This window comes from Octopus bimaculoides, chromosome 26, assembly GCF_046866305.1.
Source record: "Octopus bimaculoides isolate indiv1 chromosome 26, ASM4686630v1, whole genome shotgun sequence".
NCBI classification, from domain to species: domain Eukaryota; kingdom Metazoa; phylum Mollusca; class Cephalopoda; order Octopoda; family Octopodidae; genus Octopus; species Octopus bimaculoides.
The window spans coordinates 15,997,808-16,021,981 of record NC_142953.1 but is presented as its reverse complement, the minus strand read 5'-3'; the positions used below and the strand labels follow the sequence as shown (position 1 = coordinate 16,021,981).

Sequence of the window (24,174 nt, the reverse complement as noted above, 5' to 3'; positions counted from 1 at the left end):
TTTTTTAACCCAATATACACATGCTGTATCTATAGCTTTATTTGCTTTGAGATCCACACATGCACATATGACTGACTAAGCAGTTCACTTGTGGTTTTTGGTTCAGTATTTTCTATTATAGTCCCAGGCCAGCCAAAGCCTTTTGAGTTAATTTGGTTGGTGGAAACTGAAAAGAAGCTTATCACACACACAAATGTATGTATGAGTGTGTTTCTGCCCATTTGTTGCCATTATATCATCATCATTCATCATCATCATCGTTTAACGTCCGCTTTCCATGCTAGCATGGGTTGGACGATTTGACTGAGGACTGGTGAAACCGGATGGCAACACCAGGCTCCAGTCTGATTTGGCAGAGTTTCTACAGCTGGATGCCCTTCCTAACGCCATCATACAAGCAGTGTTGTTACCTTACTTGGGAACAGATGGTGGTTGGTGACAGAATGGACATCCAAACATAGAAAAATCTTGTTTTAACAAATTTTGTTTTAAAATGATGACATAAATCATCAGCATTTAACATCCATGTTCCATACTGGCATGGCTTGAATGGTGTGACAGGATTCAATGGGTCTAAGGAATGCATTATGCTCCAGTGTCTGCTTTGACATGGTTTTGGCAATAGGATGTCCTTCCTAATGTCAACCACTTTATAGAATGTACTGAGTGCTTTTCTCATGTAACCAGCACTAGTGAAATTACAATGCAGCTTGAAAGCCTATGAAACTGAGGGGTGAGGCTTTGTACTACCAGATGAGAGTTAAGACGTGATAGAAATGGATAGGGCAGAGCTGGTTTTTGTTGGGTAAGCTACATAGCTATTCACATTTAGGAGAGAGTGAGAAATGCATCAGTGGTAGCAGCAAAGAGCTAAATAGTGGTGATGAGGTGTTCAGGTGGTACATTATATATATATATATATATATATACTCATTCACATACATACATACATATCTGTGTGTATCAATGTATATAAAGTAATAAGGTTAGCATATAAATACATTTCAGTAAAGTAGGGTACAGATATATAGTGTTGCAATATGTTTATGCGTGAAAATATATAGGAAGTTGATTGTTATGGCCAGTCAGAGAGTGACCATTGGTTTCACATCTATAAACTACTTAGCAATGTAGGTAGATTGTCAGACACAAATGGCCTTATGCACATAACCTCTCTGACAGGCCATGACAATTGACTTTCTAAAAATATACTACTGCTCTAATGTTTTAGAATGTGCTTCGTTTTTGGAGATATGAACTGACGATATACATGTATATGTATGGTGGCAAGATGTAGACCTCGAATGCTGATGTTTTAAGAACACTGAAATGAAGTGAAATGTAATGTTAGTGTACATGAACAACAAAATAAATGAGATGGGGAAACAACTGGAATATAAAAGGAATCAAATGACACAGTGTGCAAAAGACAAGAATGTGCTGATACAGACGTGATATGTATGGCAGACGACAGCTTTTATAAAGAAGTGCCAAGCACTGAAAATTGACATAAGCTGTGGATGAGGAGGAGGAGGAGGAGGAAGACCAAGGAAGACACAGAAACAAAGTAGTAAAGACTGATTTGAAGCTAGTGAACTTCACAAAGGAAATGAGAAAGGACTGCAACAAATGGTAACATGCAATGCAGAAGAAGGATGGTTTATCTGTATAAGTATTGAGGGGAAAAGGATGTTAGTTTTGGAAACTGGGGAGTGGGGCTTAATATATTTATATTTGGGTCTCTTGTGCATTGTGTTCCAGTTAAGTCTCCATTTGTTCCCTAGTTCTCGCACTCACCCTCACTGTTCTGCTTGTTACTCATTGTACTATACATCACCTGTGTGATAGTTCAGATCAATACATATTCAATACACACTGCCAACATCCTTCTGTAGTGCCAGCCATCACTTCCTCTCTTCCAAGTCACTTATTAACAGCCATCTCTTTCTTCCTATCCATTTCTCTCTCTCATATACACATGCATCACTCTTGCCTTCATCATTCATTTTCCATATATATCTTTCTCTTACACTTCATAACTCCCTTTTCTCAGTCTATTTTCCACACCACTCATTCTGTGTTTCTATGCAATCCCCTACCAGCTAATATGTAGCTGCCTTTCCATTACTCACCTTTCCATTACTCCCTTCTATGCTAGCCTTTCATACCTATCACTGTTTACACCATTATAACTATTCTTATTTCCCCTTCTCTCCCATTCCCTCATTCGGTCACATCTTCAATAAACAGACAACATGGAGTAGTGAGCAGAGCCAGGGAAAGACAACTTTACTGTTGATGCCATGATAAAATGCACCCAGTGTACTCTGCAAAGTTGTTGGTGTATAAGCAAAGACAGTAGAGGGCATTGTATCATATATACATGTATATATATATTTGGATGTGTATATGTATGTATAAATATACTAATCTTACTATGCAAGCAAGTATCTTCTACACTAATCCCAGAATAATCAAAGCCTTTTGAGAGAATTTGGTAGAAGGAAACTGAAAAAAGCTCATCATATGGGTCTGTTTATGCATTTATATATTAATGATAACAGTGACCTTAACTTTGTGGTCGGTGACTTCAATGGACATGTTGAGCAGCAATTGGATGGATTTCATGGTGTACATGAAGGCTATGGCTTTGATCCGAGAAATGAAGAGGGATCCAGTTTCTTAGAGTCCTGATAACCTGCACCACAAACTTCATTAAACCAGCCAGTCACCTGATCATCTATCAATATGGTGGGGACACAATTCTGATTGACTATATTCTCTTTAGAAAATGGAACAGATGCTTGTGAATGTAAAATCCTTCTCAACCAAGGAATGTGCAACTCAACATGGGTTAATAGCAACTTCAGACTTAGAGCTAAAAAAAACTGAGGCCCAAACCAGTCTAGAAATGGAAGTTATGGGAGCTTTAAGATTGAGTGAACTATAAGAAATTTAAAGAAGTAGGAGGAAAATGGACTAATAGAAAAGAGAAATGGAAGTTCCTTTAGGGCAACCTATTGAGAGCAAAGGACCAAATCTGGCTTGTGCAATGTTCTAGCCAGAGCAAGGTTTATGTTGCAGTGGAACAGTGTAGCTGACAGAGCCATAAAAGGGAAGAATGGGGGTAACAAAGAAATATACCAGGTGGCTAGAAGAGAAGCTAGGTGACAGGTCTATCTAGCAAGAGGAAAAGCAGAAAGGAAGAGGTTTGTCAATGTTTTGAGGTACAAGGTGTTCCAGATTGTAAGATAGTGTATTAGAGAAAATCATCATGTAGGAGAGAAATGTATGAATGGACAATAGTACACTTGCACTTAGTGATTCTGAAAATGAAGAGGCATCAAAGTGGCACTATGAAAGGCTGCAAAATGTGGAGAAAGCATGGAAAAAGGAAAGTCATCCCAATGAGAATCCAAATTCACAGCAGTATGATAGATAAAGCAATCGGGGATATGAAGGTGGAAATCCCCAGGACCATCAGGAATTACCGTTGAGATGCTCAAAATATCTGGAAGTGGGATACAGCCTAATCACTGGTATGGCTAATCAGGTTGTCCAGGAAGGTTTCATACCCAACAACTGGTGCAGCAGCATTAAAGGCTGCTGCTTCAAAGGTAAAGGTGATGCCTTAGAAATAATTACAGAGGTATCAAATTGCTGGACCAGGTCATGAAAGTTACAGGAAGGATCATAGCTCAAAAAAATAGGAAAAGTTAACCTAAATGAGATGCAGATTGGTTTTGTACCAGAGAGAAGTACTACTAATTCTATCTTGGTAAGGCAACCTCAGAAGAAGCAATTAACCAAAAATAAACCATTGTACTTGGCATTTGTTGATACAGAGAAAGCCTTTGAAAGGGTCCTTCATTCTTATCTGGTGATTGCTAAGAATAGATGAATATCTAGTGAGAGCTGTCCAAGCCAGGTACAGGCATGCTGTCAGATAAAATGGAAGTCAGGTATGAGTGTGGCAGTGAATTTAGTGTGCAGGTAGGAGTTCACCAGAGCTTGGTTCTCAGCTCCTTCTTATCATAGTTTTCCTTGACAGAATTTTAAGACTGATTACCCATGAGAGCTCCTCTATGCTAATGACTTTGTTCCTATAGCTGAATCTGTAGTAGAATTAGAGAAGAAATTTCAGATGTGGAAGAAAAACCTTAGAATCCAAAGGCCTTAAAGTTAACTTAGAAAACATCAAAGTCCTAGTAAACAGGAAAACAAATTCCTAATCCCTTCAGGGAATGACCCTGCTCAATAAGTAGAAAAGGTGTGCTTAGAAATTCCATAGTGTACTCAATGCAGGCTATAGGCACTTGAAAGGTGCAGTCGAATAACAGGAAGGTCAACAGGGAAAATGGTGTGTCTGTGGCAGATGTGCAGGAACAATAAACACTAAGAACACACACGAAATAAATTTCCTTAAATAACCAGGAAGATCCTTAGATATGGTAGATAGTTTTTTACTAGGTGACTTAATTAGCATTGGAGAAAAATGTTCTGAAAGTATCAATGCCAGGATAAGAACTAGCTAGAGAAAGTTCAGAGAGCTTCACCTCAGAGTGAAAGGCAGATTGTATGATGTTTATGTATGAACAGCTGTGCTACATGGTAGTGAAACATGGGCTGCGAAAGCAAAGGCTTGAAAAAAATGAAGCCAGCATGCTCTGATGGCTGATCAAAATACAACAAAGTGCAAATGTGATGGGAGAAAAATTGGGTATAAGAAGCATCAGATGTAATGTACAAGAGAGATGACAGCATTTGTATTGTCATGTAATGTGTATGGATGAGAACAGCTGCATAAAGTGGTGCCAATTACTAAATGTGGATGGAACCTGTGGAAGAGGAAGATATGAAACAAAGCAGTGAAAAATTACCTCCAAATGTTGAACCACATAGAGGAGGTGACAAAGAACCAAGATGATTGACAATTTGCTGTACTTAAGAAGACCTATCCATCTAAGTAAAATTGATGCACAAACAGCATGTTTATGTCTGTCCCTGCTCACAACCAGTCTTTGACAAATCTCTCCTTTTGCACTTTCATGAACTTACCTGCACACAATATGTCCCTGATAAATCTCCCCCCCCCCACACACACCTGTTTTTACTCACTACACATACACCCTTTTTACATTCTTGTGTACTTACATGCCCACTTACCCAATCCCTCTTATATACATCCTATCTGCACCTTTTCCTTTTCCATCTGGGGTAACCAGGTCTCACTGAAGCAAGACATCTGTTTCTGCCTCTCTATGTGATTCTAATCTCATCACTTGGCTTAAAGCCACCTCCCCCAATACTACTCTTCCATCTAATGAGAAGTCATGCCTTGCAAGTTACTTGGTGATTGAGCTGGTGCCATGTAAAAAGCACCCAGTACATTTTGTAAAGTGATTAGCAATAGGAAGGGCATCCAGGTTAAAAACAATGCCAAAATAAACAGTAGATCTCGGCACAGTCTTCTAGCTCCTGTCAAACAATCCAACCCATGCTAGCATGGAAAATGGATGCTAAATTAAGATAATGATATATACATATGTGTGTTTATATTTGGGTTCTATGACAGCTGTGAGCAGTATTGTCATCAGTTCTTTGGTCAACAGGTTAGCCATTTGCTTGAGGACTTTGAAGGTATGTGAATTAAGAAATCCTTTACTTGAAAAACTGGTACAAGTTAGCACATCTGGCTGTAAAACAATGTTTCAGTAATACATTCATCTAATCCATGCTAGCATAGATGAAAAAAATGGACATAAAATGAAAGCTTACTTCCCAACTATGTGATCTTGGATTCAGTCCCACTGTGCAATACTTTGTGTGTCTTCTACTATAGCCCCAGGCTGAACAAAACTTGTTATTTGTGTATGCATATATGAGAGTGTGTATGTTTGCATGTACCCTTGTCTTGATATTGTGATGGTTGTAAACAAGTATCACCATCATATAAACAATGTTGTTCATTTCTAGTCTTCCATGAATATGTCAGGCCATGGGGAAATACCTTGCTTGAAAATGAGGAAGGGCATCAAGCTGTAGAAAATCTGCCCCAAGTTCTGTCTGACTCATAGAAAAGTGGACATGGAATGATAATACATACATGTAAATTTTATATCCGTCCTTACCATACTAACATATTTTGGACAAGAAATTCCTTTCCTGGTAAAAAACTTTATACCTTTGTATATATTATGGCATATAATGTACATCCTATACAAATGTCACTGGTGCTGAAACAGTATCAATGTGAGAACACATGAATACAAATATATACATACAGATATACACATACAGTGAGTGAATCTGATAAACTATCTGGAAAATCATTGTGTGTATATATATTTATATTATATTTTGTACACGCTTTATTCTGAGGCTTAAGTATGTTAAGTTCTAACTGGTTAGCAATGTCATTATATGTATATTTGTATATGTCTCACCACTGCTTGACAACCAGTGTAGGTTTGTTTACATCTCTAACTCAATTGTTTGGCAAAAAAACAAAAAGCAGAGACAGACATTGTTTAACTAAACTTTTTAAAGTGGTGCCCCGGTATGGCCACTGCAATTATTCAAACACATAAAAGAATATATATATATATATATATATATATATATATATACACACACTCTCTATAAATGTATGTATATATGTGTGTGCATGCATCTATATGATTATATGTACAATCACGAAATATATTAGATCGCTAATCTTAGATAATGGAGAAAATTACAAGTCTTTTGTGGTTGGTGACAGATGGTAGGGTTGTCTTTATATTTTTCTCAAAATTCTATGAAATTCTGTTCTTCCTCAAGTAATGCAGTTATGAAGAAACAAGAACATTTAATGGTGATAATTTCAATTGAATTGAGGAAAATTGTTCTACAGTGTCTCTTGTGATTTTATTGTGTTTGAGACTTATTTTGGCTGAAAGCCAACAATGGAACTGATGTGAGAGAGAGAGAGAGCATATCAAAACATGGTGAAGAGATGAATGTCTCAAATAGAGTAGAAGGAAACGTGATGTTCAGTTTGTTTTTCAAAACCAATTCCACTGACTAGCTTAACAGTTTTCTATGTTCATTCTTTCTGTCTGAGTGTGATTATGTCAACATATGGTGAAAAGAGGAATGTCTCAGAAAGAAACTATTGGTGGAGAAAAACAATGTTTATATTTGATGGTATATAAGACAGATTTTTTTCCCCCATAAAAAAATGTTTCAAAACATTTCCCCAGGTCCTATATTCGAAGTTGGGACTATATTATATGCTTTAATGCCCTAAAATCTTTTTCTGAATTATGCTGCTGAAATTGGGGTACATCTAATATTCCACCAAATATAGTAGTTTGTTTTCCCTGACTAGTTCTTGTCAATACATATAGTGACTAGCTTACTAGTTCTCTACATCCTTTCTCGGGTTTGTTTGTGTGTGTGTTTATCAACACTGCCCCTTTCTATTCCACATAACCAGATGCCTGAGTCAAACAATCTTATCTTCCACACCTACTGACTGAGTATATTAAACCAATGAGAGAGTCTACTTAGTTGCTTGACCTAGTAATAGTGTGTTTTGAGAAAATTTTAACTGCTATCATTTTGAAAAAAGACATATTAGTAACAAAGTCTTAAGACACATAATGTCTGAATAAAAGATTGGATTATCACAGCTAGAACACATTTGAAGATAGGACTGGCCTAGAGTTATACAACAACAAGGAAGAATAGATTAGATAGTGTAGTCCAAGATACACAATGCCTAAATGAAAGATGGAACTCTTGACAACTGGACTATTGGATGAGGATTGGCCTGGGGCTAAATAACAAAATAATTTAATCCTATGGACAGGGAATTAAATCCTAAGAAATCTCTTGTTTAATACACATTTGAGAGGAAGAGCAGGTTGCTAAATTAACTCTTGATATCAAAACATCTAAGAATGCCTTTGGTTCCACAAACTTCAAATTTTCATATTAATTTGTTCCTGACACTAGATTAATAATGACATATTTTACTAAATTCTTCATTATTTTCAAAATAATTGAAACAAAGTCAGTGTGTTTCAACATAAATATGGTAATAAAAAGCTTAAAGTGGTCTAAATTAAAACCTTCCATCAAAATTATATGTTAATTTAAGTACCAAACATCAGCATAATAATGACAGGTATTTTACTAAATTCTTCATTATTAGAGGTACAGGTGTGGTGAAGAAGTTTGCTTCCCACCTATGTAGTATTGGATTCAGTCCCACTGTGTGGCATCTTGGGCAAGTGTCTTCTACTATAGCTCAAGGCTGTCCAATGCTTTGTGAGTGGATTTGACAGGCAGAAACTGAAAGAAGCCTATCATAAATATGTGTGTGTGTGTTTATCCACTTCCACTCCTTAACACCTAGTGTTTTGCTTACATCCCCATAACTTAGTGGTTCAGCAAAAGACCAATAGAATAAGTACCTAACTTAAAATTAAGTACATTTGTTTGACTAAACCATTCAAGGCTGTGCCCTAGTATAGCCAAAGTCCAACAACTAACAAAGATAAAAGATTGTCGAAATTAATTGAAATGAAGGTAGAGTATTTCAGTGGAAATATGGTAAGAAAATGATCGAAGATGTTTTAATTCATATTGGACAAACAGAGAAATTAGGGAGGACATAAGAAAACAAATGCAACTTTACGTGGCAACAACAGAGGATCCAACTATGACTGAGTAACAGGCATGGAAGAAGATAGGACAATACAAAAATAAAACCAGAGATTGAGGGAATTTGCATAAGATTTTATAAAATTGCGTATTGTAGAAAATAGTGAAGTTTAACATTCAAGTTGAGTGTTACTTCAAAGACCAAACAACCTAGCTCATGTCAGTAATAATGTTATTACATGTCTTAGTAAAAAATAACTATGACTTCTATTTGGCAGTAATTATATGACTGTTATAGATGGATGTATCTTAGTAAAGAATAGCAACCTAGTTTACATTAGCAATAATACTAGATGCAGGTATAGTGGTGTGGTTACAAAGTTTGCTTCCCAACCACATGGTTTTAGGTTCAGTCTCACTATATGGTACCTTAGGCAAGTGTGTTCTACTAAAATCCTAGGCCAACCAAAGCCTTGTGAGCAAATTGAAACTGAAAAATGCCCAGTGTATTTTTTTAATTATTTTTAATTACCACACTCGAGGGCTGATAAGTGCCATGCATGGAATATATACATTCATGTATTGAGTTTTATTTATATTATTTGTTCTACCAAACCTGTATATACATATATGTGTGTTTACAGTTGAAGTCTATGAAAATTACAAGCATTGTTGTTGCTTTTGTCAACAAATCATCCATTTGCTTCACAACTTTGTATGAAATATGAGATCCCCTTACTTGAAAAACAGATAAGGGTAAGTTATAACTGGATGAGCGGATGATCATCCAGCTACAAAACAATACCTTGATAAATTATTCATCGAACACCCCAAGCATAGAAAAACAAACACTAAAACAAAACAAATGAAAATATGGCTGATAAAGATTATCGTCTTACTAATAAAAGTGCTTACACTGACAAAATAATGAAGGGACTGTTATAGTAGGACCATCTACCACTCTCCTTTCATACTCACATGAACTTTCTTACCCATTCATACCACTTCTTTTACATTCACTTTCCTGTAACCTGAGAGTATGTCCTGACACCTCTTCACTATCCACTTTCTTTCCCATTTGGAGTAACCATATATCTCCCTACAGCAAGATACCTGTTCCTGTCCTTTTAGTCTCGAATCATCTGGTATAAATCGACTTCCTTCAATACTACACCCCCACCTCATTCAAGGGGTTATCTTGCACGTTACCTAGTAATGTCACATGAGCCAGTGCGACATAAATAGCACCCACTACATTCTGTAAAGTGGTTGACATTAGGAAGGGCAACAGCTATAGAAACCTTGCCAGCATAGAAAATAGGCACTAAATGATGATAATGAAATGTCTGTTACAGGATTATTTGTTACCATTTAGTCAGGAGGTAGTGAAGAAGGCATTCTCAAACCAGAGATCTGGACCAAATGCTTATAACCAGAGTCTACTGAAGGCACCAAAGGACAAGGTGGCATGGGGGGAAGCAGGCAATGGATTATGTTTCTCACTATGGTAGGATTGGAACTCAGAATGCAGAGCTGGAACTAATACCACAATGCATCTTTGTACAATGTGTATTGCCAGCCCATAACTTTTGATGTTTATTGTACCCAGATGGATGAAAGGGAAAATTAACCTTGGGCAAGATTTAAACTCAGCATGAAGGCTGGAATGAACACTGAAAGGGATTTTGTCTGAAGCTCTAATGACTTGGCCAATTCGCTGCAGAGAGAGACATCCTAGCAATGAATAATAATATAGTTTACACTGACAGGGATTATATACGACTGTTATAGAGAGACATATCTTAGTTAAGAATAACAATTTAGCTTAGTAGTTACCTTAGCAATGAATAACAAAGCAGCTTATACTGACTAATTATACAACTGATGGAGAGACATGTCTTAGCAATGACTTTCAATCAAGTTAAATTGACAGTAATGTTAAGACTTGTAGAAATACATATCTTAAGCACTGACTAACAATCCAATTCATACAAGAAATAAGAATATAACTGTTAGAAACACATCTTAGTTGCAAACTTGAAAATTATTATAAAATGTGAGGAAAATTAAGTGTTTACCTGAAAATCCAGTCAAAAAGAGTTTCCTGCGAGTTGTTTCTTTTTAAAATTAAATTTGTGTTATCAGCCTGTTTAACACATGCATTAAATATTTCTTGTTGAAGTAACAGCTACAATCATGAATACATTTCGTGTATATGGTATAGTTTACGTGTCACTGTAATAACTGTATGATAAGTTATAAATCTCTCTCTCTCTTAGTTTTTCAAACTAAACAACTAAAGACATATATGATGGGTAAATGTCATAGAAAGAAATTAGATCACGATAATAAAAGAAAAAATAAAACTAAATAAATACTAATCTTCCTAAAATAAGTTGGTAACATGAAGCACCATCTACGAAGGTTAGAAATCCTTACCATGTTATCAGCTAGGATGTAATTATCTCAATTATATACACTAGCATATCTTGTCTTTGCAATACACTTTCAAATGACACATTTTTTTTTTTTTAGAGAATATCAAATCCATTTGAAATTGCTTCTCATTGGTGATAGTGACATGTTAACACTAGTAAAATCACATGCTACAGCAGATGAAAACTAAAACCTCAAGCAGATTATTTATAAAATAGAATACATATATATAAATAAAATATATTTTGGTCATGTTAGCCTCTTGCTACTCTCAGTTTATAAATATTTATCTCTACAGTACTAAGTAGTCTTTAACCTGATAGTCAACACTGTATGTGCGTGTGCGTGTGTGTGTGTGTATATATATATATATATATATATGTATATATATATATATATATATATATATATATATATATATATATATATATATATATATACACACATACACAATCTGAAGATTATTTTACTAATGATGTGATTCCTGGAATTTATCATTTTAATGATTACTTTTTTTTCCCTGCTTGCATAAGTCAGACAGAATTTGTTGAGGCAGATTTTCATTGACTAGGTACCTTTCTTGTCACCTGTTTCCAAGTAAGTTAATATTTCCCCATGGCTGGATATGTTTTCAAACACTCGAAATGAATGACATTGTATGGTCATGGCATGCTTAAACAAGGAGACATATATATATATATATATATATATATATATATATATATATATATATATGCTATCAGTGGACTTCTTTCAGTTTCCACCTAACAAATCTACTCAAGGTTTTGGTCAGCCTGTAAAAGATACTTGCCCAAGGTTCCACACACTGGGAATAGATGTGAAACAATACAGTTGCAAAGCAAATTCCTAAACCACACAGCCTGTGCTTATATAGTAACGTGTATATTTTGTGCATGATTTTCATTTAACGTTCTGCTTAATGACACAGACTGACAGGGGTCTATCAAAGCCAGAAGCAGAGTAACTTAAATGGATAACTCACAATAAAACTTAAATCTCACAGATATTTTAGAATCTAATGTTTTGCCAGAAAACTATAAAAAGAAAATTTTATCTTTGAAATTGACTGTACTTTAAAGTTTTCAGATCTTACATAATGATCTTTCTTAATAATATTCATGTTAATTAGCCATTAAAAGGCAAATAGATTCATCTATTGACTATACTAGAGTCTAAAACAGGGATGATCACTTCAAAAATATACTATGAAAGTCATTTGTTATATTCAGCGATAATGTTTTCAACTGGTTTTTGCTATAAAAATCATGAATACCCAAACACTATTTGCTTAATGTTAGCTGGATATTACCATCAGCTGGTTATTGTTATTGCAAAAAAACTTGCCCTCAAGGTACTCCCATTAAGCAACTTTATCTATCTACATATTCACACATGCATTTAGTACTGACCATGAAAGAAAGTACTCAAATATGGCAGATATTTGTAATTTTTTTTTTTTTTTTTTTTAAATCAGTCTCTTGCTACTCTGAATTTTGCCTGTAGGTGCACAAGGTCTTCAAGCAAGTACATCATATATATATCTAGCTTTACATATATATATATATATATATATACATACATATACGTACATACATACTCTTCTCTGTCTGTTGAGATGCAGAAGATATTTCTTTCAGGATTTTAAATACTAACACCTTAATTTTCAAGGCATCAAATCTTGTTTCGTTTTCTTTTATTTCTAAATATATTGAAAATATTTTTTATCATGTATCCTAGATAAGGATATAGTACTGTCTATATTGACAAAATTATTATACAACTATCTAAAAGTTATTTCACACTTAAGACTGGATTCTTTTTTTGTTTTTTAATATATTTTCTTTAAAGTAAAGTATATCATATTTATTTATACAGAATTTCAGGCATTGTTTTCTGTCCCTGAGCAATAGCTGTAATTCCTTGCCTCAGTACAACCTGGTCGACATTAGATTACACCTTTACTCCATGTAGAGGTGTAATCTATTGTTACAAAATGACAAATCTAACAACAGCTGCTCCAAAAAACATGTTCAAATACCACATTGTACCTTTCTAGAACTATTGTTTCAGAGTAACTTTCCTTCTTCACCCTTGTGTCCCAACATTTTTTGCCCCATTTCCTCTCAAAAGTACTGTTTTTCCCCATACTAACTGTCACTTCCCTGTAACTCCTAAACCTCAACAATCCCCACTAAACTGCAGGCTGGGGGAACCATATGAAAGCTATTGACAGTGATGCCTTCACTAATGGGTAATTCCTTAATTTCTCACAAGATTAATATCAGAAATCTAGTGCTGCCCCCAAACCTCTTTTCTGAGTAGTCATGTATGGGTCATGATGGAGAGGAGGAATGGACACACAAAGTTGGAAGATTCTGGCATGGACATCTCAGTAAAGCTTTATATGTGTGTGTATGTATATATATATTATATGCAAAGGAATAATGTATGCCTGTTTGTGTGAAGACACCCACATTATATATATATATAAAGTCAACAAGTAAAACACTTAATCCATAAAATATTGTGTCATTAGCCTTTATGCAGTTATCAAGGAACAGAATATAATGACTTAAGTTTCATGTTGATATAGTGTTGGTTGTGCTTAGTTTAAGTGCAGCTGCAATCATCAAGTTATATGCTGAAAATAGCTTCTATTAATCTGTGAGATAAAATGACAAAGCACAAGAATCAAAAGAAATAAGAAGGGTGATAACTCCTCTTAGTGAAACAATAACAAGGCATCTTTATTAAAAGAGTATGGAGAAATCAGATAGGAGTAAACAGAAATATACATAATCTACAAATGCACATCAGTACATACACACCTGCATGCATGCCCAAGTGCACTCATATTTACACAAACCTGTACACACACACAACTAAACAGTCATACACATACAGGCACCCACTTAGAATCATATGTATCTACAACAGCATAGCTCTGAAGGGTTGCTAGCATGACTAGGTACTGTTATAGGAGTGGAAAAAGTGCAAAGAAGGGAAATAAGGTAGTGAAGGAGACAAAATTATAGAATCATGTGAGTGTGCTTAGGTTAGTCTAGCGATGGTAAAGTTTTTCAATTTCATAGAATGAACTTTGGGGACATTGGCTAAAAATCTCATTTCTGAAGTTTAGACAATTCACTGGATTCTTAAACCTGGTAGAATGTGTATTCTTTTCATTGTGCAAAACCAGTATGATTTTGATGTATGGTTTCTATTTTTTCAAGATCCATTTGATATTCTGGTTTCTTTGTTTTCAAATATGGCTGGTTAGTATTGTGGAATTTCTCTTGCTGACATATCTGAAGGATGAGCTGTGATGATAAAGCCATCAAACTGTTGATGCTACATTTTTTTGTCTACTTCCCCCTTATTCTTTTCTTCTCATTGTCACACTTAAAACACTCCATATTCAAGCCATTAGCATCACAAATTGATGTAGTTATGGACACATGTTTACAGTTCAAGATGTATGTTTATATATTTTGGTGAGTGAGTGTGTAAGTACATGCAGAAATGTGAGCAGGTGTGTGTGTGTATATATATATATATATATATATATATATATATATATATATATGTGTGTGTGTGTGTGTGTGTGTGTGTGTATGTAAAGTCATGTTGAGCACATTCAAGTGCATTCAGACATGAGGTGACCATAACAGAAACAGTCCCAGGAGAAAATTCTGCTCCTAGATGTGTGCAAAGACATTAGGCTATGAATGATGTCATTGGATTATAGGACCCAAGCCTTTCTGTATTGTCTATCTCTACTTCATCTCTTTACACAATATTCATAGATACCTTCTTAACATTCTAACTTTCTAAACATATCAGTTGACCTTCTGACATAATACCTTCATTTCATATACTTTTTGCTACACTCATGTTTCATCATTGTCTCACAGATTACCAGAAGCCATTTTGAACCAATAATTTGATGAATGCAGAGCAGCTGTTGCACTTATACCAAGTACAACCAGCATTGTCCAGGTATGAAACTTTAAGTTACATTTTGTTCCTTGTTAACTGCATAAAGATCACTAAACATACACACATGTATAATATATGCATATTCATATATATCTATATACACATGCACACAAACATCTATATGTGTATATAGATACAGTTAGATGCACATCTGTGTGTGTGTGTACATATACATATTTATACGTATGTGTATAAAAGGATAAACACATCCAAATACTGACAGTGATAGATGATAAAGGTAATGACAAAAAGCAATATGATATATAAATCAATAAATAAATATATATAAACAGCCAATGAAGAAGGAGTACAAGGAATGAAGCTGTAAGATGATGAGTAAATCTGTTACCTCTCTCATCTGAAATCCAAGCATTTTGGACTGGTAATGAGAAAGTAAAAAAAAAAAAAAAAGAAGAAAAAAAACACACTCCCGATTACAAATGTGAATGGTTAGATATGAGGTCTGTAACAACATTCTGATCAAGCAATTAGAAATTTGGTTCAATTTCTTTTAATTTATTTCCTCCATTTTATTTTCTGGCAGAGGAAAGTGGTATTTTTTTGTTTTGCTTTTTTTTTTACAGTCTGAAAATTCAAATTGATAAAAATGAAAATGTTTCCATCATTGTCTCAGTTTGTTAGAACTTCAACAGACGCATGCTGCCAAGAAGACCTGTGGAAGCTAACATTCATTTTAACCCTTTTGTTGCCATATTTCTATCAAAATACACTACCTTTCTTTTGATTAATTTTGAAATTAATGAAGAATTTAATAAAATAATTTTGTCATTATTAATTTGATATTAGCAACATAAATTACATGAAGCTTTGATGAAAGGTTTAATTTAGATCCATTTAAAACAAGAAGTATCAGAGAACCAGGAGTGGTCTCAGGTGGATTGTGTTTAAATGTGAATTGTGTCCTTAACAAAACAAGCAGAACACAGCAGTTGTAGGTGACAGGAAGGAGAACCCTCACAATAACAACAGTAGTCCCTTTTCTTATAAGCCTAACAACCCAAGACACTCCTTGTTCTCTGGGATAAACTACATGTTTTAAAGTGATCTAAATTAAAACATTCATCAAAACTTCATGTTAATTTATGTCCCAAACACCAGCTTAATAATGACGAAATTATTTTCATGAATTCTTCATAATTTCCAAAATTGATTTTAGCAAAGCAGTGTATTTCAACAGGGGTCACAAAAGGATTAACAATATTATCACCACCTGGTCTTTGGGTATCTTTAGCAGAATTTAAATATTCAAGCCATATACCTGGGTATTTTACTGCTTATATTTACATTAATTTGCAAATGTTCAGACTAGGTTATCAGCCAAACCAAACTTACCAGTTTGGGAGAACCTGTACAGTTCTCAATACAGTCCTTCATAACTTCTCATCAAAGTTAGAAGAGAGAAAAATTATAGAACACACCATAAAGTATAGCAATAATTCTATACAACCATATTTATCTCTAACTCTAATTCATGCATAAATTCTTTTCACTTCCATTTCCCATGCTAGCAATGGTTAGATAAATGTAACTCAGGTATTATTTTATAGCCAAATGCCTTTCCTGTCACTAATACTTACGTTTTTCAAGTAAGGGATTTCTTATTTTACATCTTTGAAGATACAAAGCCAGTGGATGACCCATTAAGAGGGGAAATAATAACAACATTACTGCCTATAGCCCAGTGATTTTTGGAGAAGTGCAAATATAAACAAACATAAGCACCCATATGCAAAGACATACACACACACACACATATATATATATATATACATAGTTCTCAACAAAAACATGTATAATCATGACAAATGTGTAGACATCCCATAATCAGCTGCCTATGATTTCAACACTTGGATAGCATCACTCAATTTGATGGTGTCAACAGTGTCAAAAATATAAATGTTGCTTGAGAATAACAGACATGAGGCAGGAACCTGACATTGGTTCAATATGTTCGTTGGGCTGATGCATGCTTAAGGTTCAGATATAACAAACCATCATAGAACTGCAGTTATAACCAAACAAACTGAAGAAAATATAACAATATGGACACTTCATTAAACATACAAAACAAATACACCAAACCGAACATAAAATAAATAAAGGGAAAATACAACCAAAAGGATAACAGTCCCCTATTAACAAAAAAAAAAAAATCAAAAAATGTTACAGAACTGCAGCTATGAAACAAAATTAATTGAATAAGCCAAAACAGACATCTAAAGAACTATAAAACAAACCAAATGTATATATGGTAAACTGTCACCATTTGATATTTTTAATTTCACACATGCGCATAATTTGTATTTGATTTTGTCGATTACACAGTGTAGTAGGGTCAGTTGGGCACTGTGAGAAAAACAGCACCATAACACAATTCACTCTGCCAGAAATTTGTAAACGACAGGCTGTACTGCTTGGTATTCACACTGGAAGCTCCAATACGAACATTTCAGAGTGTCTGGGTGTCAATCTGAGGACATGTACCGAGAATGATAAAAATCAAATATCCAGTCAACATCATGGAGTTTGGAGTGATCACTAGTGATGGCGATGTTATTCCTCCGTTCATCTTCCCACACGGCCTCAGACTCAAAACGGAAGCCTACATCAAGTGCCTGGAGGAGGTAGTGTTGCCCTGGAGCAGCAGGGTGGCTGCTGGAAGACCCTATGTCTGGCAACAGGACTCTGCATCATGTCACACAAGCAGGAGAACCCAATCATGGCTGTCAGACAATTTCTGAAACCGCATCACCCTTAACATCTGGCCACCTAACTCCCTAGACTGCAACCCCCTTGATTATTATGTGTGGGGGCACAGTTGAGCGAGAGACCAACAAAACTCCTTTAATACCAAAGATGAACTGAAGGCAAGGATTATGGCAGCATTCACCAACTTAAACAAGGAGACTGTCCAGAATAGTTGCAAGAGATTCCAAAGTCGTTTGGAGGCTGTAGTTGAAGCCAATGGTGATTTTACTGAATAAGTTTACACTCTAGTATTTCAAGATATTTCTATGAAATTTTTGTAAATATATCTGTTAAAATGAGAGGTCAGTCTTATTTTCATTTTTGCATAATTTAGACAACAGTTTACTCACTGCATCCTGCATATATACACACTCACAATGTACATATATAAATATACACTGTTTTCATTTTGCATCTCCCAAATACATTCAAGTCTTTGATCAACCTGAGCTTATAATAGGAGTTACACAGCTGGACTGAACTCAAAACCACACAATTGGAAAGTGAATTTCTTAACCATACAGCCACGAAGATAATTTGAATAAATTTACAGGTTTTGAAAAACAAGGATAGTACATTTAATCTCATTTAATCCCCTTCAGGTTCAAAACAATCAAATACCTACATTCATTCTCAGAATCATTGTTTATATATCAGTAACACATCTTCACAATAAGTATATGAGAACAATTGTATAACATTGTGCAGCAGAGATTTTTATTAACTCTACTAATAGAAACATATGTTCAGCCTATCTATAAAATAAACTTAATAGATAAGTTATAAATAATTTCCACGGAAAGTATCCACATCTATGCTTGATCCTTACAACTTATATTCTTTATGGTGCATCATGTAATTTTTCTTGAATTTTTACTGTCACCACCATAAAATTTATTCCAAACATTTACACCAATTCATACATACAATTAGATATAATCATCATTTAATATCTGGCTTCTATATTGGTATGGGTTGGATAGTTTGATGAGTTGGGGGACTGAATCATGTAGTAGTGTTTACTTTAACAGGTTTTCTATGGCTGGATATCCTTTTTAATACCAACCACTGTACAGTGTACTAATTGCTATTTTTTGTGACACCAGCACCAGTGAAGATTGCTTCATAGCTTTCAAGGCTAAGGTTCTAAGGTGGCTCCTATAACTGAGAAGGGACAGAAGAGAAAGTAGGAAGATAGGATGGATGGAGCATGGCAAGGAACAGAGGAGAGAGAAGGGATTAGTGGCAGGGGTTGAGGGAAAGGGAAGGACAGAGCTGGAAAGATGATAGGATAGGTTGTGCAACAAGTCTATGGCTATCCAACATTAGAAGGAGTATGGACACAAGGTGTGGAAGAAAGGGGGGGGACACTAGACTAGGATGGAGAAGATTTTAAAAGAGATTGAAGGAAAGAGAGGTGTGGGTAGGTCAGAGAAGAAAGAAGAGGTGTTGGGAAGGCATAGTAGCTATGAGAAAAAGAAGGTAGAGAGAGAAGGGAAAGAAGTAGGTGCTGGAGGATAACATAGAAGTAGAAAGATGAGGAAAAGCAAAGTGTAAACACTGCAAAAGCATCATAGATAGGCAGGCAATGAGGAGGATGGAGAGAGAGAGAGAGAAAGGGAATGGGGGAAACAGGAGATGGATGCAGCAAATGAAAGAAAGGTAGAGATGAGAAAGGGTAAGTTGTGAGATAAAGGCAAGAGAAGGTGTGGGGTGGCCTTAGAGCTAACTAGGAAGAGAGTGTGTGTATATAGTTAGATATCGATATATGCACAGACATACAGAGAAGGATACATATATGGATGTCAGTGAACCCAAATTGGACCCCCAACTATGTAAAACGTTGATCTTTTGGCATAACCCCAAGTCCTTCCACAATGCATGTTTATATATATAAACATGCACACACATATATAAAAGAATAACAAAAATTTCTTTCAAAGCTTAATGGAATTTGAACTAAATTTGGAATTTAGTTTAAAAATCTAAAAACTCATCTGTTCAAATTTAACAAAGAAGTTTTATATTTTTTTTATTTAGTTATTTGTAATTTGATTTTGAATTGGGTTAAGAATTTCAATTTTATATTTTAACAAATTTATATCCTTGCAACTTTGGGTTGCCCTTTATGGAAACGTCTTCAGTTTCAAGATATTATAAGGGTCAGTTTGAGAAGGAAGACGAATAGTGGTACCATAATGGCAGAACCATTTGGAAATGTTTCATGATTCTCTCTCAGACTGATCTCTCAAACAATCTAAAAGTTGCTTGGGGTTAGGAAGTTTTCTCTCTTAGAAATTCATTTTGTCATACTTTAATATTTTTATCAAGTAGAAATTTCCAAACTTAAAAAAACAGAAAATTCCTATTCATGGTCAGAAAAATGAATGGTGGACAACATACAGATGTAAAGTCGTGTTTACTTACCACAATGAAAAGCAGACACTTGTCTTTGATTTTTACCATAAGGGTGCAAACCATTGGTTAAAGCAAAGCATACAACTAGTAGCTTCAAAAATATGTTACATATCATAATATTATTGTCTTTGCATGTGTATGTGTGTGCTACCTCATAATGTAATGCATGTGTGTGTATGTAGGGTTTGAGTGTCTGTAAAAGTTCTAAGATTATATAACATACAGATATGTGTGTTGTAGGTATATAGATAAACATGTATAGGTATATGCATACAAATATACATATGCTTACATAGATGTATACATGTGCATATATATATATCTACATAGGCATACATATATACACAGCCAAATACTCTCATTATATATATATATATATATTTACGCACATACATATACACACAAATATATGCATATACACTCAGACATTTATTTAAATATACTTGTATACAAACACACGTGTGTATAACATAGTCATATGTATACATGTGTGTATATATAGCACACATCCATCATCACAATCATCATTTAATGTCTGGTTTCTATACTGACATGAATTGGATAGTTTAATAGGGTCTGATGAGTTGGAGGACTGTGTTATGCACCAATGTCCATGGCTAGATGCCCTTCCTTATGCCAACCACTTTACAAAGTGTACTAGATGCTTTTTCTGTCGCACCAGCACTAGTAATTGCCTTGTAACTTGCAAGGCTAAGGCCCTCAAAAGGGCCCTATAACTGGGGGAGATTAGAAAAGAAAATGGGACGTGAGCCAGGATGAGAGATGGAAAATAGAAGGGGAAGTATGGCAGGAAACAGGAGAGGGAAGAAATTAGTGACAGGGTTGAGGAAAAGTGAGGGATAGAGTTAAAAAGGATATAAGATAGTATGTGTAAGGGGGGGGGGGGGGTTAGGGCTATCCAACACTAAGGAGAGAGTTAAGAAGATGTGAAAGAAAAGGAACAAAAAGGGAATATGATACTATGGTGGAAATAATACTGAGAGATTCGTATATATATTTATATATAAAGAGTATAACACCATTATTTAAAATAATGATCATATCAAGTGGCCAGCATGGAAAAAACCATATAGGTAATAATTATTATAGATATATAATTATAATTAAGGGTACCGAAGAAACACCACCATGCCAGAAATAGCAGTCAAAACAGAGTAGTTGTAGAGTCAGTTTTGACTGCTATTTCTGTCATGGTAGTGCCTCTCCAGTACCCTTAATTATATATATATATATATATATATATATATATATATATATATATATATATATATATATATACACATATATGTTCATAAATATACATACACATGTATATATAGCTATATATGTATACATATATTAATGAATGAATGACAAGTGAATAGAAGCTATGTAATCACCTTCATTAGCTTACAGCCGTTTCTACTATAAGAAGCAAAGCCAACTGTCTGTGCAACATCTTATAGTTTTCTCAGTTTCTGAAGAAGCTAGCTGCAGGTATGGCTGTTTGATTATGAAGTTCACTCTAAAACAATGATTTTAGATTCAGTCCTACTGCACAACACCTAGAGCAAGAGTCATTTTTTATAGCCCTGGGCCAATGAATGCTTTGTGAGTGGATTTGGTAAATAGATACTGCTGAAGTTTGTCATTAGTGTTCATGGAGGGGGACAGTGGATGTCTCTCACTACTTAATAACTAGTGTTGGTTTGTTTACATCTGCATAACTTAGCAACTCAGCAAAACGAAACTGATGGAATAACTACTAAGTTTAAAATATAAGAACTGGTGTTGCTTCAAGCCAGTGCCCCAACATGGTCACAGTCCAATGACTGAAGCAAGAACAGAAATTTCTGTGTGCTTTTTATTAGTTATTAAATGATAAATTGAGATTAGTTTTATTCAATTTTTTTAAAACAGTTTGCCTCAATACACACACACACACATACATAATAAAGTAGAGGGAAACAGGAAATTTAATACTTCCCATTTCACTGTAAGCATACATATGAAAATGATAAAGAAAATCATGTACTCAATACACATAAGACATGTTGCATAATATTTGTCAGAAACTTTATCTTCATGATTGCTACTCTAAGTTTCGACTTTTGAATCTGTATCTGAAATGTGAAACTCAGATGAGTAATCAGGAATTTTCAGCTTATTATACATACATATATATATAGATAGATATGAATATACATACCTCAAATTTTGATTCTGCCATATAAGCAATTTAGTGATTATCTTGCAGCAAAAATAAAATTCCTGAAATATATAATACGATAAATATACATAACAGGCAATGAATGAAAAAAATCAAGATTTGATGAAACAATCAAAACTCAGAGCATATATATATATATATATATATATATATATATATATATAAGTATATTTAATCAGCTGAAGTTAGAGTAATTCAAGTCCTGAAGCACCAAGTGCACAAATTTCAAAGTTTTGTAATAGGATTTGATTGATAAAAACTGAAAGTCCGTCTCACACACACACATATATATGTGTGTATGTGTTTTAGTGTCTCCTTGTTTTGACATTGCACAATAGTTGTAAACATACATCTCCATCATACAAGCAGTGTTCCTTGTTTTCAGTCATCTATGAAAAACATGTCTGATAGGAAAATATTAATATTATCTTTCTTGGAAACAGAGGGGATTAAGCCATTGCGAACTGACTCAATGAATTTTATCTAACCCATGCATATATAACTCCTCAATCCAGAGTTTTATCACTTCTGTGCAGTCGATGTGCATTGACCCTGTGGCCCCATGGGAAGACATAAGGTGACATGATATGATCCTAATTGCTTATGACTCTTATCAGAGTCAATAGGAACTTCTCTGTGGAGTCAGCAAAGAGTCATACACTGGCACCCCTGTTCAGCTTTTGGTTCTGGTAAAACTTCTCTTTGGAGAAAAACCAGAGTAGGTTTCTAAGGATCTTTGAGCTTCTTCAGAAAGCACTTCAATTGGATCACATGGCCCACCAGAACTTGTGGGACATGATCTGCTCTATCCTCATCACATAGAAATGGATTTGTACTTGATATTCTTGTGGATCCCATGTCCGGCATTAGACTCTTCCACCTTGAGCTGCTCAGCAATGTCCCTCATCAACCTACAAGGATTATCAATGTGCAGGTAGCATGTAAAAAACACCTTTTGAGCGTGGTCGTATGTGCCGGTGGCACGTAAAAGCACTCACTACACTCTTGGAGTGGCTGGCGTTAGGAAGGGCATCCAGCTGTAGAAACTCTGCCAGATCAGATTGGAGCCTGGTGCAGCCTTCTGGCTTGCCAATCCTCAGTCAAACTGCCCAACCCATGCCAGCATGGAAAGCGGATGTTAAACGACGATGATGATATACTCACATACATATATACATATATATATATATGTGTGTGTGTAGACACACAAGTAGTATTAGAATTAAACATAGCTTGGATTGAATATCATTAGCTCTGCTTAATTAAATACTAATATAATTGAAGTTACTGGTAATTAATGTGATGATTACACAGTAATCAATTAATGATGTATACAGCATTAAGATAGTTAAGACACTTGGTTATAGAGAGTTTAGAGGTGGGGGGATCTTATATATATATATTTCAATACAATGGCCCTTCTCTCTCTCTTTTACCACATCCATCTCTCTATCTGTCTGATTATCAGTCTATCTATCTATCTATCTATCTATCTCTCTATCTGCCTATCTATCTATCTATCTGCTTATACATCTTCCATTGTCTCCAAAGCCTCACCCCAAAAAAACAAAACAATGTTTTGTTATAAACAAAACCCCCAAAAACACCTGTTTTTATATAAATAAGCTAGATCTCTGTATTTTCACAGA

At 34.9% G+C, this 24,174-nt stretch overlaps 1 protein-coding gene across 11 annotated transcripts in view; it reads right to left on the bottom strand.

Annotated features, from left to right (window-relative positions):
- Positions 1-24,174, bottom strand: part of LOC106883689 (endothelin-converting enzyme homolog) — a 243,548-nt gene that overhangs the window by 73,291 nt on the left and 146,083 nt on the right. For 5 of the 11 annotated variants that reach the window (XM_089342468.1, XM_089342469.1, XM_089342470.1 and 2 more), the window contains 2 exons: positions 22,505-22,566; positions 15,458-15,487 (listed from right to left, as the gene is read on the bottom strand). In XM_089342468.1, the coding sequence (XP_089198594.1) occupies positions 15,458-15,487; positions 22,505-22,525 (51 nt within the window). In that variant the 5' untranslated portion in view covers positions 22,526-22,566. Of the gene's footprint in view, positions 1-10,730; positions 11,116-15,457; positions 15,488-22,504; positions 22,567-24,174 lie in introns of those variants that run through there. The other 6 variants (XM_089342473.1, XM_089342474.1, XM_089342475.1 and 3 more) reach the window with 2 other exon arrangements.